The 25617-nt window shown below is 36.9% G+C and overlaps 1 protein-coding gene and 2 pseudogenes across 9 annotated transcripts in view; all 3 read right to left on the reverse strand.

Moving 5' to 3' along the window:
- Positions 1–1430: 1430 nt before the first annotated feature.
- Positions 1431–10975, reverse strand: LOC100597404 (annotated as a pseudogene). The gene is made up of 2 exons (XR_004032574.1): positions 10928–10975; positions 1431–1994 (listed from the first exon to the last, which is right to left on the reverse strand). The product of XR_004032574.1 is annotated as an NEDD8 pseudogene (transcript).
- PRKACB (protein kinase cAMP-activated catalytic subunit beta) overlaps positions 7790–25617 on the reverse strand; it is a 158652-nt gene continuing 140824 nt past the window's right edge. For all 8 annotated transcript variants that reach the window (XM_012500478.2, XM_003260248.3, XM_003260253.3 and 5 more), the window contains one exon: positions 7790–11112. In XM_012500478.2, the coding sequence (XP_012355932.1) occupies positions 10987–11112 (126 nt within the window). In that variant the 3' untranslated portion in view covers positions 7790–10986. The remainder of the gene's footprint in view (positions 11113–25617) is intronic.
- Positions 13367–13446, reverse strand: LOC115837680 (annotated as a pseudogene).

A 25617-nucleotide genomic window follows, 5' to 3' on the forward strand; every position in this document is an offset into this window, starting at 1 on the left:
GAGGGTGTTTGATCACTATCAATTCCAGAACTACAAAAGCAAGATTCAAAGTCTAACTCCTTAGCAAAAATCAGTACTGGACACACTATTATTAGGAAATCTGTAAAACCAGTCCCAAATAACTGACAAGTGATATCTATGGAGGGAAAGCAAAATTAGAAAAAGCTTATCAGTGGCATATGATCTAGAGCAATGTATTTTTACCTTAAAGCTAGGTAAGATGGCTGATGAGTAGATTCTGAATTGGATTTTAGGAGTTGGAAAATCCGAAGTTGGAAAATACGAAGGAAAAACACTCAGCAACTTTTTATCACATGGAAGAAAACTTCTGTTTGGTTAGTGATTATTTTCTGAACCATGGTATAAACAGGAATAAGGTTATCAACAGATAAGTAAGTGACAAAGAAGGACATTGCTACTTGAATAAAAGAGGCTTTTTTTTTGGATGTCCAACTAACCACATGATTTATTGACAGAAAACGGTCCAACTCAGCCATGTGCTTCCTGACTTTGACTCACTATTTAAAAAATAGTAAAAACTTTAATAAAAAGTTGGTTGTGTTGATTATGTGTTTTTAGCATATTGTGGTGAAGAAATTGGCAGTGAAGATAAGAGGGTTTTTTTTTTTTCCCTCACATGACGGTGGTCTGGCTGTTAAAAGAAAGCGTTCTCATGAGTTTGAGATATGAAGAATGAGAGGAAACATTTCTTCACGGCAATAATAATGCTAGAGAAGCCATTTTAGTGACATCTGGTGGCTTGCACAAAAGCATATTGATAATATAGTATCGCATTTTCCATCTTAAAATTAAAGGATTAGGCTGGGTGCGGTGGCTCATGCTTGCAATCTTAGCATTTAGGGACGCTGAGGAGGATGGATCACCTGAGGTCAGGAGTTCAAAACCAGCCTGGCCAATGTGGTGAAACCCCATCTCTATTAAAAATACAAAAAAGTTAGCCAGGAGTGTTGGCGCATGCCTGTAATCCCAGCTACTTGGGAGGCTGAGGCAGGAGAATCAATTGATCCTGGGAGTACGAGGTTGCAGTGAGCTGAAATTGTGCTACTGCACTCCAGCCTGGGTGACAGAGCGAGACTCTGTCTCAAAAAAAAAAAAGAAATTAAAGAATCAAAGTTTCTTAAGACTGAACTCTGGTGAAAATGGCTTAATTGTTAAGAGTAGGACTCTTACAAGATTGATGATTTTAAAAAACTGAATTAAGAAATCAATGCTCTGTTATTGGGCATGTTTATTTTTTATCTTTGATTAATTACTTTATCATTACAAAGAATGCAAACAACTCAACAAAGTATAAGGGAAGAATTAGGAAATAACCTCAAATCTCATACCATTAATAACATTCTTACACTATTCTTGTTGCACATATTGAGACAGAAGGGTAGAGAGGTACCTAACTAGACAGCACTAACTTTTTTTTTTCCAGGAGGCCAGGAAATATTTTATTGACAAACAGGGACACAGCCATAAGAGAGGGAAGCACACAGGCCTGCAAACTAACACCCAGTAGCCAGCAAGGGCCCTCTGGGCCAGGAATACTGAATCCTGGGGTCCTCACAGTCTCCCACCAGTAGACATACATTACTGGGCATCCAGGGGAGGGGGCAGTGGCTCCGGTGTCCCAGAGAGTGAGAGGATATATGATGCCTCATTATGAGCGACAGGGTAAGGAGGTAAAATGGAGGGTCCATCACTGCCTAAGACCACCTCCTCCTCTCAGAGCCAACACCAAGTGAAGGACTGAACCACCTAAAATCCTGTAATCAGCTGCTGTCTTCTCATCATTCATGTTTGCCACTGTAGATGAGCTTCTGCTGTTGTGGGGGGATTCCCTCTTTCTCCTCCACACGCTTCTTGATTCGCTCCACCTTGTCTGTAGGTTCAATGTCAATCTCAGTCTCCTTTCTGGTCAGTGTCTTCACTTTAATTAGCAACTTCTTTCCAGTTTGGGGCTGCACACAGATAAATTGCTGCTCCTACCGCTCCAGTCGCCACTGCCGCTCTCCTAGATAGCACTAATTTTATAAAATTGTATTATACTTTTTTTTTTTTTTGAGACAGAGTCTCACACTGTCTCCCAGGCTGGAGTGCAGTGGCGTGGTCTCAGCTCACTGCAACATCCGCCTCCCAGGTACAAGTGATTCTCCTGCCTCAGCCTCCCGAGTAGCTGGGACTACAGGTGTGCACCACCAGGCCCAGCTAATTTTTGTATTTTTAGTAGAGACAGGGTTTCACAGTGTTGGCCAGGATGGTCTCGATCTCTTGGCTTTGTGATCCACCCGCCTTGGCTTCCCAAAGTGCTGGGATTACAGGCATAAGCCATTGGCGCCTGGCTTATACTTTTTAATATGAAGTGTTCAGTTTAATTTTGTCTATATTACAAAATCTAATTCACTAGAAAAAACTGAAACGAAAATAAATTTAACACAAGAAAAAGAAGTTGAAGGGAAAATGAAAACTGTTTATATATGTTCCTTCCTCACAAAAAAATTACAAAACCATAAAGAAAAAATTGAGAAGTTAGAGTCATTATCTTATTTAACCAACTTCAATTTTAGACTCCATTAATTGACATCCTGCTATAAAATGTATGGACGTTAGAAGTTTTCTACCTTCTCTCACTTCTTTCTTTCTCTACCTTACAACTTTGTTAGTTATATTATTCTAAGTTTGCCAAGGTTTAAAACATTTACATTCAGTTCAATGACTGTAATCATCATAGTTGCTTATAATTAGAACTACATTAAGACAGATTCGGAGTTTACCACAAGCTTTACATCACTGCTTCTATATTACTACATTCTTCATTTGGTTTTCTATAATTTTTCTTTTTGGTATTTAAAGGTGTCTGCTTTGTGCCTTTAAATTAAATGCAACTTGGCTGGGTATAATATTCTTGGCTTATACTTTCTTTTCCCTAGAACTTTATAGCCATTATGTAATCATCTTTTGGCATGGAATATTATTGTGGAGACTTCTGAGGCCAGCCTGGTTCCCTCCCCACCCCCACCCCCAGCTTTGGGGGTTTATTTTTATGCATAATATTTTAATTGTTAAAATTCAAAACCTTCACCAGAATATGGCTTGCTGTTGAAAGCTGTATGTCAATTTTTCCTGAAAAACAGGTGTTCTTTCAGCATGTAAATTTAGTTCTTCCTTCATTTTGGAGATAAACTTTCTATATGATATATATGAATAATTTTTCCATTTTATTTATTAGCTTCTTATACTGTGGATCATCTTTGTTTTCAATATCCATTACCATCTCTGAATTTTCTTTAATCTTTTTCTTTTGCATTTGCTGAAATTATCTCACTATAATAAATGCCTTTTCTGTATATTAGTGTCTGTGGCTTCAGCCACCACTTAACACCATTTCCATTCTGCATCTGGTGTCTGGAGACGTTTATCTTGTTCTGAGTGCAATGTATGTCATTACAGATATTTTAAAACATGCTCTATCATTGTATCAGCGTGTTTGGGGAGGGACAGTGGAGGGAGGAAAGGATGGGTTGGTGTCTTTAAAGTTTTAACCTGACCACAATTCTCTTCTAAGTTTTACAAGCTATTCTGTAGCTAAATTCTTATTCCTAATGATGTTTATTTTGGGGGGTTGTTTCTCTTTTTATTTCTTTCCTTCAGATTTCTCTGAGGCTGTTTCTTCTTTGTGGGACCATTTTCCTTTTTCCTAAAGTACAATTTTGGAATTCCTTAATGAGAATCTATTGGTAGTAAATATTCTCTTTTATTTGGAATGGTCTTCATTTTACCATTGTTGTTTCTTTTCATAGAGTGATGGCTAGGATTATTCAGTACAATGTAGAAGGGAGTGGTAACAATGGAAATGTCAATTGGTTGTCCAGTCAGGAAAATAAAAACCATTCTTGGTATTTCAACTGAGAAAATGTACTAATAGAATAATTTTGTTACAGAGGTAATGATGAATAGAGCCAAAGAAATATACTTCAGATTAAAAAAAATAAGTACCAGTCGTATTATTATTAAGAAGTTTATAAAACAAGTACCAACATGGTAGTGGTATAAAAATAAGCACATAGACCAATGGAAGAGAATAGAGAACGCAGAAATAAAGCCAAGCATTTACACCCAACTGATCTTTGACAAAGCAAACAAAAACATAAAGTGAGAGAAAGGACACCCTATTTAACAAATGGTGCTGGGATAACTGACAAGCCACATGTAGAAGAATGAAACTGGATCCTCATCTCTCACCTTATACAAAAATCAATTCAAGATGGATCAAAGACTTAAATCAAGACTTGAAACCATAAAGATTCCAGAAGATAACATCGGTAAAACTCTTCTAGACACTGGCGTAGGCAAAGACTTCATGAGCAAGAACCCAAAAGCAAATGTAACAAAAACAAAGATAAATAGATGGGACTTAATTAAACTAAAAAGCTTCTGCACAGCAAAGGAAATAATCAGCAGAGTTAACAGGCAACCCACAGAGTGGGAGAAAATCTTCATAATCTATACATCCGACAAAGGACTAATATCCAGAATCTACAAAGAACTCAAATCAGCAAGTAAAAAACAAACAATCCCAGCCAGGCATGGTGGCTCATGCCTGTAATCCCAGCACTTTGGGAGGCTGAGACAGGTGGATCACTTGAGGTCAGGAGTTCAAGACTAGCCTGGCCAATATGGTGAAATCCCGTCTCTACTAAAAATACGAAAAATTATCCGGGCGTGCTGGTGCGTGCCTGTAATCCCAGCTACTTGGGAGGCTGAGGCAGAAAAATCACTTGAACCTAGAAGGCAGAGGTTGCAGTGAGCCAAGATCGTGCCATTGTACTCCAGCCTGGGAGACAGATCGAGACTCTGTCTCAAAACAAAACAAAACAAAATCCCACCAAAAAGTAGCCTAAGGACATGAATAGACAATTCTCAAAAGAATATGTACAAATGGCCAACAAGCATATGGAAAAATGCTCAACATCATTAATTATCAGGGAAATCAAATCAAAACCACAATGCAATGCCACCTCACTCCTGCAAGAATGGCCATAATGAAAAAAAAAAATAGACGTTGGCGTGGATGTGGTGAAAAGGGAACACTTTTACACTGTTGGTTGGAATGTAAACTAGTACAACCACTATGAAAAACAGTGTGGAGATTCCTTAAAGAACTGAAAGTAGATCTACCATTTGATCCAGCAATCCCATTCCTGGGTATCTACCCAGAGGAAAAGAAGTCATATGAAAAAGATACTTGCACACGCATGTTTACAGCAGCACAATTCGCAATTGCAAAAATACAGAACCAGCCCAAATGCCCACCAATGAATGAGTAGATAAAGAAAATGTGGTTTATATACACCATGGAATACTGCTCAGCCATAAAAAAGAGTGAATTAATGGCATTTGCAGCAACCTGTATGGGATTGGAGACTATTATTCTGAGTGAATTAACTCAAGATTAGAAAACCAAACATCATATGTTCTCATTCATAATTGGGAGCTAAGCTATGAGCACACAAAGGCATAACAGTGATACAATAGATTTTGGGGACTCGGGGAAAAGGGTGGGAGGGGGGTGAGGGATAAAAGACTACACACTGGGTACAGTGTACACTGCTTGGGTGATGGGGGCACCAAAATCTCAGAAATCACCACTAAAGAACTTATTCGTGTAACTAAACACCACCTGTTCCCCAAAAACATATTGAAATAAAAAATAAATTTTTAAAAATAATAAATAGATAAAATAGGGAGATTAACTTGGATTACTGAGGTGGGTCTAACATAATCACAAGGGTCTTTAAAAGTGAAACAGGGAGGCAGAAGAGAAAGTGAGAGTGATGTGGCATGAGAAGGACTTGGCCCAATGTTTCTGGCTTTGAAGATGGAGGAATGGCATCATGAGTCAAGGAAAGCAGGTGGCCTCTAGAAGGTTGAAGAGATGTGGAAATGGCTTCTTCCCTAGAGCTTCCAGAAAGAAATGCATGCTTGCCAACACCCTGATTTTAACCCAGTGTGGCTCATTTTGGTTGTTAGAACTCCTGAACTGTAAGAAGATAAATTTATGTTGTTTTAAGCTATTAAGTTTGTGGAGACTTGTTAGAGCAGCAGTAGAAAACTAATACATTAAGGTCATCATTTGCTGTGAGCATTACTAGCCCCTGATAATCAGGAGAGGAAGAACCAGCTGGGGTATTCTCATTAACCCTTTATTTGCACTCCCACTTTCCTTTTGGCCATTTCATTGTTAGTATCACCACTAAAAGATGAGCAGAGACTGTAAACTCTATGAATCTGGTGTGCTTAATTTTATGTTATATTAACACTGCTTTGAGAGGAGGGCTATCCTTCCATGGGTAAGTCTGACCAGGAGTTAGTAGTGGTTTGAGTTACTCATGCTTTCCCTTACTCTCAGTATCTCAGTGGCTACTGTTTCCTACTTCCTGCTTGTATTCCAGGAAGAATAGAAACAAGACAGCAGGTGCACTGAGGTTTGTGACCACACTGATTTTTTTTTTTTGCCTGTGGTAAATTCAGTTTTGCCCACGTATAAAGCATACGAAGGGAAATCAATGCAAGTCTTTCACCATGAGAATACTTAGCTCAGCGGGAGTATTATTAATAGTTTGTTATGGCTGCCATGATGAAGTATCACAGACTGGACAGCTTAAACAACTGAAATTTATTTTTCACAATTCTTGAGTCTAGAAGTCCCAAGTCAAGATGTTGGCAAAGTCAGCTTCTTCTGAGGCCTCTGTCCTTGCCCTATAGATGGTCATCTTCTTCCTGTGTCTTTATGTGGTCCTCCCTTTGTCTGTGTGCTTCTTATGAGGACATCAGTCATCTTGGATGAAGTCCCACCCACATGACCTCATTTTACTTTAATTTCCTCTTTAAAGGCCTTACCTCCTAAAACAATCACATGCTGAGGTACTAGTGGTTAGAATTTCAATATGAATTTTGTTCACAGTTCACAATCCAGGCCATAACAAAAGGCATAAAGGCTATTAAATAAGCATATGGAAAATCTTCAGGAAAGCTTAAATGAAAATAAGTACTTAACTTCATATCCAGTATTTGTGCATAAGAGAAAATTTACAGCTGAATAGATTTCAAATGATGATAGTTCTTCAGTAAAGACATACGTAGATTTTTGTAATTAGTTTTACAAGGAAATGAGAAAACTGCATTTATATTAAGCCCTGATAATGATAAAATGAAGCGAGCACTGGTATAAAAATAGTAAGCTCCATGTTATAAAATGCATAAATAGAAATGTTTGCAAGAACAATCATACAAAATGGCAAGCCATTAAAATAATTATCTAAAGAAATGATTATTTCTTGAGGTAAAAGACAACTATGGAAATACACACTAATTAACCTGTCTAAAATGAAAAGAGGTAATGTGAAGCTCAAAAACACTCCTGAAGAAAAAATTAGAAATTAATAGTTCATTGTTACAATAGAAGGATGAGCGCTCTTGAAGTATCAAATCCTTTAAATATGAATATTTAGAACATTATGTTAGGAGTAATCTGAACCAATATGAGAAATGAGAAGGAAGTAGAAACACTTTTGAGAAACTATTAAATGAATCTGGCAGTTTCTTAGTAAATATCCAGTGTGAGTAGACTGGTGGATATATTCCTCCCCAATTTGCTCTACTCCCACCACCCAGAAACCAACCCAAACACATAAACATTAGGAATCTATAAGCATCTCTTGTATCAGCGGAAAATAAATCAGGAGATGAGGGCACCAAGTAGAATTCAAGACTCAATCAATTGTCTTATCCATTGAAGTTACTTTAATTTTGCAGTTATTGATTAATTAAAAAACACAGTTGTTTTCAGCATTTCCTAGCTACAGTAGTGCATAGGAAATTCCATTCTAAACAAAGAAGTAATTAATGAAATAACAACACACCTTAACATTTTACATTGATAGGTTACAGTTTACAAGGTGCTTTCACATACATTATTTCATTTGATTCTTACAACAAGCAGAAAAAACAGTGGGAAAGAATTTTTTTTTTCAGGCTTACAATGAGTATTTTCAGGCCAATGGGCAGTTAACACAAGAATATACCAAGAATGAGACAGCAATACCCATAAGCCACAATATCTTTTTTGGTAGGTTGACAGTTTGATTCAACTGGGTATTCAGCATCGGTGAGTGAGAAAGAAATTAGGACAGACACCAAGGTTCTTATGATATTCAAATAATTTTAAGAACACTGTCAGAGATAAGAAGAAAGATGCCCTAAAATATATCGCCTTATTGAGACTTACTTCAAAGCAATATACCCTTCAAAATATCAGATAAAAAGACAATCTTGTCATCAGCTGTGAAAGTTAGGAGGAATCTTACAAACTGCCTAATCCAGTTCTTCCATTTTACAGACAAGAGAACTGAGGCTCAGATCATACTGATAGTTTTCCAGCCTGAAATTCAGATGTCTTGACTTTTCAGTCTAGGGCTCCTTCTTATACAATGCCATCTCTTAATTATTTACTGAGCATAACATAATATCTTCTGTTTCAAATATGTAATTTGAGGTTAAATACTGATTTATGCTACTTACTTCTTATTCAAGTTTTTATCTTGTTCTTGGCTAAATTGTGGCTAAAACTGGGAATTTTACATACTTTAAAAATATTCTAATTTAGTGTACTTGATTGGTCAGAAATTGACTCCCTTGACATATTTGCTCATGACAAGCTTGCTCACGGCCTTTAAATAGAGAGTAAAGTGGAATGGCTGAATAGCCCTCAGAACCAATGTATGTCTAGGGGTCATCTACCTAAGGTAGATTCTACAGCTGGGCACTAGTAATTTCATAGAAAAAAATATTTTTTAGAATTCATAGAAATCTTTTTGATTACTGAAAACTAAATTGTAATAATCAAATTGTCATCCCCATGACTTATTAAAATAATTTTACAATAATATACAACAAAGCTACCATACAATTTGTAGTTTACATATAGAACACATTGGTCAGCATGTTCTTGGGTCTAAATGAAATACAAGAAAATTAAAATATTTATACAAATGATGTTTTAAATTTATTAACATGACGATATGCCTTTGTTACATAAAACTTGCTAGAGCAGAGTATTTTATTTTTTTCTTGCATGTTTTAAATATAGATGGACCAGTGAAATCAATATCAGCATTTACGTGACATTACCATGCAGAAACACTTGATAACCGAAAGACATACAGATTGGTAGAAAGAACATCTCAGACAGGATTTTTTTATGTCTTCAAAGGTTTTACCAGGGTGTGGTACAGATGAAAAGAAGTGGTGTGAATGACCTACCTGCACCGATAATAAAGCAAATAGAATGATTATATACATTAAGATCAGCTTGATTGAAAATAACAAATTTTATATGCAGGTAAATTGATCATTAAAATGAACCCAGTTTAACTCTTCTCGTGTGTTGTTTTAAGGTAGGTCACTGAAACGCAGAGATAAAATCAGATGGGGAAAATTAAAAGCAAAGAAAAAATAGCACAACAACTGGGTTAAGCCATGGATTCTCAACAAACACTGAACTAAATGTGCAAAAGTGCTTGAAATTTCCACCTGACAGCAATGTCGTTAAGTCAGTTGGCAAAAAAAAGTGTAGGAAAAAAACTAACCTCTCAAATACCAACATTGTATCTGCATGATCGATCAGACATTCTGTTTACTGAGAGAAAAGAGGTTAGAAATTATGAAATATCTGAAAATATCATACCTCAAAATTAAAATACAATTGTGGCAGTTTTATACACTTTGTTCCCTTTCCTCATTGATGAGGCATGGGGTGAAAGCAGAAGTTGCAGCAGTGCCCCTACCCTAGGCTCACAAATATAGTACACCACAATAATTAGCTGGAAACAACTTCTTTTTAACGGTTACAAAACAAAACAAACGTAAACCCTCATTTAAATATGAATACCTCTATATTGTTTCCAATAATCAAGCCATTTTTTGACTTTGCAAAGTATAAGTACTTATCCAAACCAATGTTCTTTTTAGTTTGCTTATTTTCCTTTAAAAAGTTTATGATGAGGACTATTAGAGAAACTTTAAAATTTGTCACTTTCATTAATCGTGTTCTATTAAAATACTGGCTAAAATCCTTAAGGAACAGTTAAGGTTTAGAAAACTTAGAACTCTTCTCTAATACCTACAGAAATGCTGGTACCAAGTGAGAGAATCTGGGTGATGATCCATATCATTAGTTTTTCCTGCTGAATGAGACACGTTTGTCACATTACACAGGCTGGTCACTTCATTACTCAAGGAGAGGAGGATATAAAAGGAGGGAAAGGGAACTAGAACCTCTGATCCACAGCCATCCAAATTTCTGGGTCTAGCTGTACTGTATTAGTCTACCAAAATTTATTGCCAGAATAGTGAATTCCAAGAAAGTTAGTCTTAATTTGTATAAATTTCCTTGGTGATAAGACAGTCTATCTTCAAAAATTACCAAGAGTTTTGGCAAAACCAAGTCTGAGCTACTCAAAGCAAAAATAATTATTAGAAAGTTTATCTTCAAGCCATTGACCAACAACAATATTGGCAATAACTACTGAAAGCAACACTTATCCTTCCCTTCAAATATAACGTAGCCATAACACTGCCCATCTGAAACACCAACAAAATAAAATAGAGCACTGTTCAGAGAAAACCAATGAAACTGGAAAAGGAAGAAATGGATGTAGGAGAGGAGAAAGACAACCCAAAGAGAAGTAAGAAAGTGGTCTAGTACTGTGTTATGGCACAGACAATGCTTGCTTAGCGGTGCCTTGTTACATAGGTGGATGCAGAGTGCACACACGGGATGATGGCAATAAAGACCTCACTCAGTCGTTGGAATGAAGGAACTAGGTAACTGCTTCAACAAGGACGGTCTCAGCTCTACCTTATCTCTCAACAGAGTGCAAACACTGAGTGTGAGCTCGGATGTCATCTTGTTCCTCTTTAAAATTCACCAAATTCTTTTGCACATTTTTCTGTTATAGAGACACGGATATCTTCTTCTTCATAGTCATCAAAGTTGCTGGTATCTCCAGAGCCTCTAAACTTTGGTATGAATGGAGCTTCAACCTATAATTGAGAGAGAGAGAAAAATAAGAAAAAGGAAAAAAAAATTCCTGAGAGTTTACAAACACCAAGAAAAATAAATTCCCACTGTTATTACATGGTGAAATCCTTAGATGCCATTAGGTTCCTAAAATGTAATAGTGCTAGAAGCAGCAGCAAGCAGTAGGTTAGCTATTAACCTCAACATTTTGATTCAAGGAAGTATGCAGGTCAACAAAATACTTAAGAAATTTCTGGGATAATTAACTGTTGGCATCAAAATTGTGGCTCCTAAGGTTACAAAACTTCAGTCTTAATTTTTAGTTCCTTGTTTTTAAGACCTTATCTTTTCCTATCCCTTTTGTAAAAATTCTTTTCTCCTCAAGTTACAATTAAATCTCAGACTTACTTTTAATTGCTTTCCTTTTTTAATTCCCAAGTTTATTTTGTTTAAAATATCTGGCCATCAAAACTTTCTGAGAGGTTGGAAAGAAATATATCTCTTTTAGAATTAGAGAATTGTTAAACCTTAAACATTTTTCTCCTTTGATCCTAAAAGTAAAATGTCTTCCCACTACTTCGAATATGGTCTTCTATAAAGATTAAATGTGGGTACTGAATACATTTGAGGAAAAGATTTTAAAAGCTAAAAAAAATCATAATCTGCACAGCCTTCATGGAATTTACAAACAATTACAGTTGCTTTATTCTGTTCTCAATACAACACTGTGAGGAAGGAAGGACAGGCGTTCTTACTCCCATTTTACAGATTATAAAAGAGTCGACCAAATTCACATGACTGATAAGCGGCTAAAGCAGGTTTCATATTCATGATTCTCCACTTCTGGCCCAGAGCTCTCCAAGGGTTTTTAATTTATATCCTTTTCAGTAAAACATTTTCTAGTACACATAATCAATATATATATAGTTATTTACTTACAAATTATTTAGATGCATGACTATACTATTATAAGATATACACACAAATAAGGTATTGAAAAAGAATAAGGTAAAAATAAGTAGGAATGGGACTTCTAATATTATCTTTTTGTTTGAGAGCTGGTTGCCTTGCACGCCCTGCTTTGAGGACTGCTGTTTTGCACTACTCAGAAGAATGAGCTAAGCAGACAGTTGCTTCATGTCTAGCCAGCCAGCAATTTAGAATAACAAACCTATTGGGGCAATCACATGTAGAAAATGATTGTACAGTTTGAGTTGTTCAGGCCACTTCTTTCTTCTGCCTTTTTTTTCCTTGATCATTTGGAGATGCATCAGAGAATAAAGAAGACAATTAAAACTATTCATATTTACTATGATTTTTGCACTGCTGTGCATAGTTATAATACTTGAGAAGATATTAAAACAAATGGTTAAAGTACTCTATTATTTTTATTTGTAAATTGTCCATGGATCCTTACATCTGTTTCATTGATAATCAAGATTTGGCTGTCAATCAATTTGTCCAAAACTACAACCTGTATGTTACAGTGTGCCACTTGTTGGTGGGTTAGCTGTTTACTACCTGGGATAAGTCAAGCCCTTTGAAAAGCATGTAAACTTTAAATGAGTAGTGGCTGTCCCATTCTATCCCCTTTTAGGAATAATTATTAAAAATTAAATACATAATATGAATAGATTAGTAAATGATTGCTATTTTGCAGAAGATTTTATTTCTAAATATAAATATGAAAAGATTCAAATACATCATAAATCTTTAGGATACTAATAAAGTTGACAAGCCTCAAGGCAATCTAAAGAATATACCTCAAAATAGCATTAATTAACAATAAATACAACAATAAATATAAGCAATGATAATTAGAAAGGGAAATGGATGATTTTATTGGAAATATAAATTTCTTAAATTGACTCAAAAAGTAAAAACTTGAAGAGACCAATATCCAAGAATTAGTCTGTTAAAATTTATAAGGAATAGATATAAGATGACTCTATGTTCCTAAATTTTCTGCAGAATAAAAGCATGGAAACTTTCTAAACTCATTTTATGAATCCCATATAATCCCAACTTCCGAAAAACAGAAACTATAGATTCATAAAACTTATGACTATAGAAGTAAAAACCCTAAATAAAATTTTGGCAAATAGATTTCAGGCAAATATTAGTATGTTAATACCCCATGATTAAATGGTATTCATTCCAGGAAAGTGAGGATGTCTCCTTGATACAATTCATCACACTAACATGTCAAAAAAGATAAAATACAGTGTATTAGAAATCAACAATGTTTTATTAATCTGATAAAGAATACCTATCTCAGCCAAATGGCCAACTTTATATTTGGTGGTAAAACATGAAAGGCAACAGACTATAGAAATGATCCCTGAAAGTATATTCTTGGGCATTTCCATTCAAAGCAGGAACAAGACAAGAAAGCTCAGGGGCCCTACTGCATTAAAATATTGTTTTAGACATTCTAACATGTATACTAAAACAAAAATGGAAACGAGACGTAAATACTGAAAAGGAACAGACGAAATGGTATGCCAATCTCCTGTGATTGTCAATAAAAATCCAAAGGAATCACTGAAAAATGTGGAGATCAATAACAGAATTTAGTAACATGGTCAATTATAATACAAACATAAAAATGATGTTTTCCCCATATCCTACTATAATGGGAAAGCAAACACATTAATAGCAACCAAAATATAAATTTAAGCAATAATTTTAAGACATAAATTCCTTCCTATATGGAGGAAGGGGTGGTCTCTAAAACTTTACTGAATGACAAAAGATATTTGAGTAAATGCAGAAGCAACATGTTCATAATGGTAAATTCTCAAGATTCAGGTTCTCTCCTAATATGCAACTTTACTGTTAATCCCCAAATTCAATAAATCTTTAGAGAGACCAAAAAAAAAAAAACAAAACCCCACAAACCACTGGCAAGTCTAATCAAAAAAGAAAGAGAAAACATACAGGAGATAAGGATGATTTTCTAGGAAATATAAATTACCTAACTTGGCTCTAAAATAATGCATATGGGGCAAGAGAACAGAAAATTTGGAAAGGGTAAACAAGGGTGAAGAAACTGGACCCATCTAATATTAAAATATTTTAAAGCTACATAAAGCAGTGACATATATAGTACAAGAACAGACAAAAAGAACTCCTAAAAAATACAGGTCAGGGCTTCAAGATGGCTGACTCAGAACTCTCCTCCACAAAGAAGGACCAAAACAGTGAGTAGATAATCACATGTTGAATAAAGCCTCTAAGAGAGAACACTGAAATTTAGCAGGGAAGTGACAGGGAACATCTGAGGCAGAGAAGCAAAAGGAATTGAAGCAGCTGGCCTGGCTGGGACCAGCTGGCAGCCACAAGAGGTTCTCCAGTACGGGGAAAGGGTAACTGAGAGATCCCCAGTGGTCCACGTTTCCACCACAGACTCTTTCAATCCTAGCCATGTAAGATCCCCACAACCCTTGTGAATTCTGAGACAAGTATAGGCACCTGCCTGGAGTTCACACAATAGCATTGTTCCAGAGAGGGAGTTTGTTCCAGAGAGGGAATTTGTTCCAGAGAGGGAGTTTGTTCCAGGTCCCACACCCACCCCCAGGACCCAAGAAGCTGAAACACACTGCCATTTTGAGAAGCCAACTACCATTAGATAGTATGCATCTCCATACACCTGGAGCCCAACTGACAGTGCCCCATGTCTATCAAAGGGGCTCCAGTGGTACAGTGCTGGCTGGACCCAATGGTGCAGCTGGGTCCCCAGCACTCGAGCCCACACAGTGTCCTATACTCCAAACAACAGGCAGGGCAGCACACTAGGGAAGGCTGTTTCTGGGGCCGGAAGCCAAAGCATACACTCCCCAGAGTGTGAGGGCCTCCTGCGTGGGGCCACTGCCACTGATAGCAATGCCCAGCCCCCACAACAGGACTGCCAGGTACTTGCAGCACCTTCAGTGGACCTGGGAACCGGCCCATCTGGATGCTATTTGGGGGCATGAGGACAGACTCACTCTGCCTACCACCTCTCAAGTATTTTATCCAGGGGCCTAGGAATAGTCCTTCCCTGCCTACCAGAGTCTGTATCTGTGTGCACCAATAGGGGTCTGAGGACAGGCCTGTCCCTTTAAGTGCCACCCCACCCAGTGCCCTAGCACACCACCTGGGGAGCCTGGGGAGTGCCCCCCTCTGTCTATCGCTCTGGGTACACATACATATGATCAGGAAGCATGACAAAAGACTCAGGCTATCAGCCACTGGCATCAAAACATGCTGTCCAGTAGCCCAAAGACTGCCCTGTTCAGCACAGCCTGCCCCCACAGGTACAACAGAGAAGCCTGGGGACAGGACGTCCCTGCCTGGTGGCACCTCACACAGTGATTGAGTGCACTGTCTGGAGGCTTGGGGATCCATCCACCCTGCTTGCTGCTTCTGGCATGCACATGCACCATCAGGAGGTCTAACAACAGACCCAAACCACTGACTGCCTGCACTCAAACACATTGTTTGAGGGCCTGGGGATTGCCTCACTTGGCCCAACACAGCCTGTGCCCATGTGCACCATTGAGGGGCCTGAGTAAATGCCTGCACTGCCTGGCACTGCAACCCCAATGCTCAAGCATGCCATCTGAGGGCCTGGGGATTGCCCTGCCCCACCCACTACTGGCCTGAGGCTAGGCCTGCCCAGTCTGCCACCACTACCACTGCTGGTGCTTACCCACATATGCCACCTGAGGGTTTAGGGCCTGGCTTGCCCAGTCTGTTGCTACCATCACTAGCAGCAGTGTGTACTGCCTGGGAGCCTGAGGGTTGGCCTGCCATCACTACTACAATTGCTTATGCCACACGTGCTGCACAGGAGACTAAAGTCTCATCCATATGCCCAGCCTACCACTGCCACTGCTGGTACCTGAGCAAGCCACATGGAGGCCTAAGAATTGTCCCTTGTAGACCTGATAAAATTGATGCCAGTGTATAGCCACCAGGGGACCAAAGGCAGGTATGCTTGGCCTGCTGCTACCACCACTGCGGTCTGAGGATCAGGATGCCTGGTGTCCCTGTCCCCAGCAAAGCCTCACCACAGGCTCCACCAATAATGCGGCCTAAGCCACTGAGGAAATCGCAGATACCCAGTGATGCTAATTACAGCTGAAGAAATCATAGAGACTATACTACTGCATGCACCCAGAATAAAAGCTAAACTGCCCAACAAACCAACATGATGATACATCCACAGAAAAAAGTCTTACCCTACAAAAGCCAATCCTAAAAACTGGAGGAAATGACTGTTACACTAGATGTGGAGATGTCAATGTAAGTATACAAGAAACATGAAAAAGCAAAGAAACACGACACCTCCAAAAGAACATAATTCTCCACCAACAGATTCCAATTAAACAAAAAATGATGAAATGTCTGAAAAAGAATTCAAAATAATGGTATTAAAGAAGCTCAGTGAGATATAAGAGAATACAGACAAACAATACAAAGACATCAGGAAAACAATTCAGGATATGAGTGAGAAATTCAACAAAGAGATAGCATAAAAAGAACCAAACAGGCCAGGCACAGTGGCTCACACTTGTAATCCCAGCACTTTAGGAGGCTGAGGCGGGTGGATCATGAGGTCAGGAGATTGAGACCATCCTGGCTAACACGGTGAAACCCTGTCTCTACTAAAAATACAAAAAATTGGCCAGCGCATGGTGGCAGGTGCCTGTCATCCCAGCTGAGGCAGGAGCATGGCGTGAACCCAGGAGGCGGAGCTTGCAGTGAGTTGAGATCACGCCACTGCACTGTAGCCTGGGCGACAGAGCGAGACTCCATTTCAAAAAAAAAAAACCAAACAGATCCATCCCAGAACTGAAGAATTTAATGAATGAAATGAAAAATACAACTGAGAGCTTTGACAATAGACTATATCAGGGAGAAGAATTGAGGACAGGTCTTCTGAAATAATTCAGACAGACCTGCCAAAAAATAATAAAAAATAAAAATGAATGAACAAAGCATACATGACATAGGGGACACCTTAAAGCAACGAAATATTCAAATTTGGGGTTTTCCAGAAGGTAAAGTGATGGGTAATGACATAGAAAAACTCATTTAATTTAATAATAGCTGAAAACTTCCTAGTTCTTTTAAGAGATTTAGAAATCCAGATACAGGAAGCTCAAAGATCAAATAGATACAATCCAAAAAGGTCTTTTCCAAGACACACTGTACTGAAACTGTCAAAAATCAAAGAAAAGACAGAAATCTAAAAACAGCAAGAGAAAAGCATCAAGTCACATATAAGGGAACCTCCATCAGACTAATGTGGATTTCTCAGGGGAGACCCTGCAGGCCAGGAGAAAATGCAATGATATATTCAAAGTGCTAAAAGAAAAAAAAAAATCCCTGCCACCAAAGATAAACTACTAGACTAACCAAGAAACCTTTCTTCAAAAATGAAGGAGAAAAAAAGTCTTTCCCAGATAAGCAAAAACTGAGGGAATTATCACTACTACACCAGCCCGACAGGAAATGCTTAAGGTAGTCCTACATCTGGAAGTGAAACAATGATATTTACCATCATGAAAACAAGAAAGTATAAAAGTCACTGGTAGGGCAGACACATAAATGAGAAAGAGAAAGGACTCAAATTTATTACCATTACAGAAAACCAACAAACTATAATGATAAACAATTAGAGAGAAGGAAAGGAATGAAGGATATACAAAGCAACCAGAAAACGATTTTTAAATGACAGGAATAAGTCCTCACCTATAAATAATAACTTTAAATGTAAATAAATCAGATTATCCACTTAAAAGATATGGACTGTCTAAATATATAAACATAACATGATCTACTATATGCTGCTTACAAAAAAACTCACTCACCTGTAAACACACAGATAGACTGAAAGTGAAGAGACAGAAAAAGATTTCATAGAAATGGAAAACAAAAACAAGCAGGAGTATCTAAATTTATATCAGATAAAGGAAACTTTAAGTCGAAACAGTAAAATGAGACAAAGGTCATTATATAATGATAAAGGGATCAATTCAGCAAAAGGATATAACAGATATATATGCATCCAATACTAGAGCACACAGATATAGAAAGCAATTATTAGATCTAAAGAGAGAGACAGACTCCAGTATAATAATAGTTGAGGACTTCAACACTCCGTTCTCAGCATTGTACAGATTATCGAGACAGAGAATCAACCAAAAAAATTGGACATAAACTGCACTGTAGACAAAATGTACCTAGGAGACATTTACACAACATTTTATCCAATAGTTGCAGAATACACATTCTTCTAATAAGCACATGGAACATTCAGCAGGATAGACCATTTATGTTAGGCCACAAAACAAGTCTCAACAAATTTTAAAAACTTGAAATCATATCAAGTATTTTCTCAGATCCTGATGGAAAAAACTAGAAATCAGTAACAAGAAGCACTTTGGAAACTGTACAAATAGATGGAAATGAAAAAATATGCTCCTGAATGACTTGGGCTAATGAAGAAACTGAGAAAGAAATAAAAAAATCTTAAAGCAAAGAAAAATGAAAACACAATACACCAAAATCTATGGAATATAAGAAAAGCAGTGCTAAGGGGAGGTTTATAGCAATAAACACCAAAAAGTATAAAGATTTCAAATAACCTAACAGAGTACCTCAAGGAACTAGAAAAGCAAGAACAAACCAAACAAAATTAGTAGAAGGAAAGAAATAATAAAGATCAGAGCACAACTAAATGAAATAGAGAAAAAACATACAAAGGATCATCAAAATGAAAGGTTTTTTTTTAAATAACCAAAATTGATAAACTGCTAGCTAGACTAACCAAGAAAAAAAGAGAGAAGACCCAAAGTTAACAAAATCAGAAACGAAAAATATGTTACAACTGACACCACAGAAATACAGGAGATCACTGGAGACTATCATGAACAACTATATGCTAACTAACTGGAAAACCTAGAGGAAACAGATAAATTCTTGGACACATACAACCTACAAAGACTGAACCAGATAGAAAATCTGAACAGACCAATAATGAGGAACAGATTGAATATGTAATAAAAAGATTACCATCAAACATTAAAGAAAAGCCCAGGGCTGCACAACCTTATAAAGAAGAACTAGCATCAACTCATCTCAAACTATTCCAAAAAATTAAAGAAGACAGAATTCTTCCTAACTTATTCTATGAGGCCAGCAGTACTGATACAAAACCAGACAAGCACACAACAAAAAACACTACAGACCAACATCTCTGAGAAATACAGACACAAAAATTTTTAACAAAATACTAGCTAACAAAAATCCAATAACACAACAAATATATAATACAACATGATCAAGTGGGATTTATCCCAGGGATGCAAGGATGGGTCAATATATGCAAATCAATTAACACGATACATCACTTTAGTAGAATGAACAACAAAAATCATATGATCATCTCAATAGATGCAGAAAAAAGCATTAGATAAAAGCCAACATCCCCTCCTGACAAAAACTCTCAACAAATTCGGCATAGAAGAGGCATTCCTCAACATAATAAAGGTCATATATGACAAACTCACAGCTAACATACTGAATGAGGAAAAGTTGAAAGCCTTTCCTCTAAGAATTGGACCAAGACAAGGACGTCCACTTTCACCACTCCTATTCAACATAGTAATGAAAGTCCTAGCCAGATTAATCAGGGAAGAGAAAGAAATACAAGGCATCTAAATGCAAGGTATCTAAATACAAGGCCCATCCTTTCAGATGACATAATCTTACATATAGACTCCACCAGTATATTCTTAGAACTGATAAAAAATTAAGTAAAGGTGCAGAATACAAAATGAACATAAAAAATCAGTGACATTTCCATACACCAATAATGATCTAGCTAAGAAAGAAATCAGTAATATAATTCCATTTATAATAGCTACAAAAAAAAAACAAAATAAAATACCTAGGAATAAATTTGACCAAGAAGGTGAAAGACCTCTACAAGAAAAACTACAAAACACTGATGAAAGAAATTAAAAAGGACAGAAACAAATGGAAAGACATCCCATGGTCATGGTCATGAATCAGAAAAATAAATATAGGAAAATGATCAACTATGCAAAGAAATTTACAGATTCAATGCAATTCCTATCAAAATACAAACGATAGTCTTCACAGAAATAGAAAAAAAAATCCTAAAATTTGTATGGAACCACAAAAGAGCCTGAATAGCCAAAGGAATCCAGAGCAAAAAGAGCAATGCTGGAGGCATCACACTACCTGACTTCAAAATATACTATAAAGCTATAGTAACTAAAACAGCATGGTAGTGGTATAAAAACAGACACAGAGACCCATGGAACAGAATAGAGAACCCATAAATAAATCCACATATTACACCTAAGTGATTTTTGACAAAGGCATCAAGAACATACAGCGGGGAAAGGGCACTCTCTTCAATACATGGTGCTGGAAAAACTGGATATCCATATGCAGAAGACTGAAACTAGATCCCCCTCTCTCACCATATCCCCAAATCACTCAAAATGAATTAAGTACTTAAAAATAAGGCCCCAAACCATAACAACACTAGAAGAAAACATACGGGAAATGCTCTAGAACATTGGTCTAGTCAAAGATTTTATGGGTGGGGCATGGTGGCTCATGCCTGTAATCCCAGCACTTTGGGAGGCTGAGGTGGGTCAGGAGTTTGAGACCAGCCTGACCAACATGGTGAAACCCTGTCTCTACTAAAAATACAAAAATTAGCTGGGTGTGGTTGTGGGCACCTGTAATCCCAGCTACTCGGGAGGCTGAGGCAGGAGAATCACTTGAACCTGGGAGGTGGAGGGTGCAGTGAGCCGAGACTGTACCGTTGCACTCTAGCCTGGGCAACAAGAGCAAAACTTCAACTCAAAAAAAAAAAAAAAAAACCTAACAAACAAAAAAGATTTTATGGCTAAGTCCTGAAAAGTACAAGCAACAAAAACAAAAATAGGCACATGGGGCTATATTAAATTAAAAGCTTTTGCAGAGCAAAGGAGAAATTCAAAAGAGTAAAGGGACAACCTGTTGAATGGGAGAAAAACATATTTGCAAACTATTCATCCAAGAAGGGACTAATATCCAGAATATACAAGGAACTCCAATAATTCAATAGCCAAAAATAAATAATCTAATTAAAATGGGTAAAGGATATGTGTACACATTTCTCAAAACCAGACTTACAATGGCCAACAGGTACATGAAAAAACACTCAACACCATTAATCATCAGGGAAATGCAAATCAAAACCACAGTGAGATATCATCGTACCCAGCTGGACTGGCTATTATCAAAAAGGCAAAAAATACCAAGTGCTGGAGGGGATGTGGAGAAAAGGGAATTCTTATACACTGTTGGTAAGAATGTAAGTTAGTACAGCCACTATGGAAAACAGTACAGAGATTTTTCAAAAATCTAAAAATAGAACTATCATACAATTCAGCAATTCCATTAATCCAAAGGAAATCAGTATATCAAAGCAATACCTGAATCCTCATGTTTATTGCGGCACTATGCATAATAGCAAAGATATGGAATCAACCTAAGTGTCCTTCAACAGATGAATGGGTACAGGAAATGTAATATATATAGGAATACTATTTGGCTGTAAAAAAAGAATGAAATCTGAAATCTTGTCATTTGTAGCAACATGGATAGAAACAGATCATTCTGTAAAGTGAAATCAGCCAGGCACAGAAAGACAGTATCACATGTTCTTAGTTACATGTGGAACCTAAAAAAGTTGATCTCTTAAAGGTAATGTATAGAATGACAGCTACCAGAGGCTGAGAAGGATGTGTGTGTGTGGGGGAAGGGATGAAGAGAACTAAGGTACTGAGAACAAACATACACTTAGACAGAAGGAATAAGTTCTAGCATTTCATAGCAGAGCAGGGTGGTTATACTGTATATTTCACAACAATATATTGTATATTTCAAAGTAACTGGAACAGAAAATTTGAAATGTTCCTAACACAAAGAAACAATAAACGATCAAGGGAGTGGATATGCTAAATACCCAGCTTTGATCACTACACATACTATGCATGTATTAAAATATTACATGTACTTCATGAATATATAAAAATAGTATGCAGCAATAAAAATTTAAAAAGTTCAGAAATAGACAGATGTATATATTAATTTAATATTAGTAAAGGTAGAATTTCAAATAAGAGGCCAAATAAGAATTATTTAATAAATATGGAGGGGACAACTGGTTAATTATTATACAACAACAAAAAATAAGTTAGAGTTCAGAAAGCACTAAAAGAAAATAGAAGTTCAATAGATACACTTATTGTGGAGTAGGATTTTTTTTCTTCTTTCAGAGACAGGGTCTCGGCTCTGTAGCCCAGGCTGGAGTGCAGTGGCATGATCATGGCTCACTGCAGCCTTGACCTCTTGGGCTTAAGTGATCCTCCTGCCTCAGCCTCCAGGGTAGCTGGGACCAAGTGTGTGCTACTACACCTGGCTAATTCTTTTTTATTTTCTGAAGAGATGATGTCTCACTATGTTGCCCATCTAGTCTTGAACTCCTGGCTCAAGTGATCCTCCCACTGTGGCCTCCTAAATTGATGGGATTACAGGTGTGAGCCACTGCACCTGGCCTGTTTTAAAACAATTGTATAATATGGCAGTAAGTCATTCGGATGTAATTATGTAGTATGTAGCAACTGTGATATAAGAGACTGAAGGAAATGGTAAAGTGCAGGGTTGGAGGAGGTAGATCTTAATTGGCTACTGAGATCATAGGACTGAAATGCAGTGATGAAGAGCACAGGATAAAAAAGTAAAAAGACATATGTCAAATACTAGGTTCTATTTGGATGGTGGAATTATGATAATTTCAAATTCATTTGCTTAATAAATTACCTGGTTATAAGTATATGAAACTTATCTCAACCAGAAAGGAAAATGGAGCCTGGGCCAATCTATCTAATCTTTCTCACCAACTACTCTTCCTTTTGCATTCTCTATCCAAATTCAGATTTTAAGGGTGATAAAACTGATGCTTTAGAGAGGTTAAATCATTTGTTCATGATCATACTGCTAATGATTGGTTGATCAAGGATTCAGATCAACGTCTACCTAACCCCACAGTTCATTCTCTTTTTTTTGCTGCCTTTTGAGACAGAGTCTTCCTACTCCCAAAATGCTCAAAGCATAAAAGTTAAGAAGATGATACACGTAAAATTCATGAAAATCTTGTGAAACAATTTATTGTTTAGTGGTTTGGAGTTTCATTTTAAGAATCATGTCAAAAGGACTTTAAAGGGATAACGTGACCTGGAATTGAGAATCTGAAGAACCTGGGATCAAATATAGGTATTATTTAGCAGCTGCATGATTATGTTTAAATTAACCTCTCTGAGCTGATATCCACATCAGTAAAATGGGGAAAATGGTATCACTTATTTCACAGGATTATTTTGAGACTGAAAAGCGAAGTTATAGGGAGTTGCTTTTATTAATTTTATAGTATTGCATTGGTGTTAGCAAATTTAGAAAAAATATAAAAAATAAAGTTTTCTAAATCTATTTTAAAGTGCTATGAATCTTGTTATTGACTATATAACACATCTATTTGCGATAATAATGCTAACAGCCATGATTCATGAACTTAACAGACAGTTTCTGGATCCCTCATGTGAGATAGGCTGTATTACATTCACATTGTTTTGGTCTGGCTATATTTTCTTTTTGCTGCATTTTAAATTCTTTAATTGTTCTGTTTTTGTAATCTATATTTATTTATTTATTTTTTTCTTTGAGACAGGGTCTTGTTCTGTCACCCAGGCTGGAGTGCAGTGGCATAGTCACAGCTCACTGTAGCCCCAATCTCCCAGGCTCAAGTGATCCTCCTGCCTCAGTCTCCCAAGTAGCTGGGACTACAGGGATGAGCCATCACACCCAGATAATTTTTGTATTTTTTGTAGAGATGGGGTTTTGCCATGTTGCCCAGGCTGGTCTCAAATTCTTGAGTGAGACTCAAGCAATCCACCCACCTTGGCCTCCCAAAGTGTTAGGATTTCAGGTGTGAGCCAGGGCACCCAGCTTGTCACTGTAATCATTTGTAAAATATATAAATTAGAAAAACTGTGCTTTTAATATTAATTAGTGCATTACATTTTTTTTTTTCCTTAAGGAAACTCAATCATGTAGTCGCACAGCATTATTAAAGATGACAAGTCTCTAAAACATTACAAGTTTTGGTTTTATGAAAAAAAGAGAAAAATTAAATATATTCAAAATGAAAACACTTTATTCATACAAATTATCTTTAAGCATTTAAGAAGCAAAATGAGAGATAAAGGTAATTCAGTGCAGCAAAATCTTTTCTTAAATGTCTCAAATTATTACAAAAGTGAAATGATAACTACTATCAATTAATATACTACTGTTACCATAACTGTTATATTGGCAACTTGTATAGCAAAAAACAAAACAAAACAAAATACTAGTTTCTTTTAAATATGCTACAGTTTAGCTGGGGTTTGCTCTCTATTTTAGTATGGTAATATAATAATGCCAGCGATTAACTTGATCTATACTTATATTCAAGTCTTCAAGTTGCCTGAATTTCTAACACTAAGAATCCCTTTAGTGAGCAAAGAGTCAAACAAAAGATCAAACAAAACAAATCTCAAAAACTCAGGTGCAAAGTTATTCTGAATTTCCACATTTCTCACAGTATAGGACTTTTACATTTATTTATACGACCATCTGACTAATCTGCCTGTCCCCTTAAGTATAAGCTTCATATGGTCAGGAATAAAGGTTGGTTTTGCTCATCATTGTATTCTCAGCACCTTTCGGAATACCTAACATACAAGCAGGGACCTGATAACTATTTGGAAAAAATCTTACATGAATAAATAATTGTTAAAAGGAAAAAGGTAGTAACTTCGGATAATTTGCTTTGACCTTCCAAAAAAGCATGAATTAAAACCCCTATTTGTATGAATTATGTTCAAATTAGCTTTCAAATGGATAAAGGAAAGTTGTTTCTCTAAAGAGAGACCAATATGCCACAGGGAGGTGAAAATGAAGACTAAAAAGGGATGAAACTAGCAATTTAATGTTATTATATATCTGGCACATGCCAATTCTGGATGGGCAACTACATTTATTTATATATCTTCCTAATGTGGCTTCACATCAGTTTTGAAAACCCTTAGGACATTGTCTAATATATAATTTCCACAGTTTTGTGAAGCGTAACAAGCATAGATAGGAAAAATTTAACAAAGGAAACATTTCAGGTTGATGGTCAAAATAGCATATATGCTTTCTTTTTAAGCTAGGTAAGGCCAGGTGTGGTGACTCATGCTTGTAATCCCAGCTCTTTGGGAGGCTGAGGTGGGCAGATCACTTGAGGTCAGGAGTTCAAGACCACCCTAGCCAACATAGTGAAACCCTGTCTCTACTAAAAATACAAAAAAATCCGCCAGGTGTGATGGCATGCACCCGTAGTCCCAGCTACTCGAGAGGCTGAAGCAGGA

The sequence above is a fragment of the Nomascus leucogenys genome, chromosome 12, assembly GCF_006542625.1.
Source record: "Nomascus leucogenys isolate Asia chromosome 12, Asia_NLE_v1, whole genome shotgun sequence".
Taxonomy (NCBI): domain Eukaryota; kingdom Metazoa; phylum Chordata; class Mammalia; order Primates; family Hylobatidae; genus Nomascus; species Nomascus leucogenys.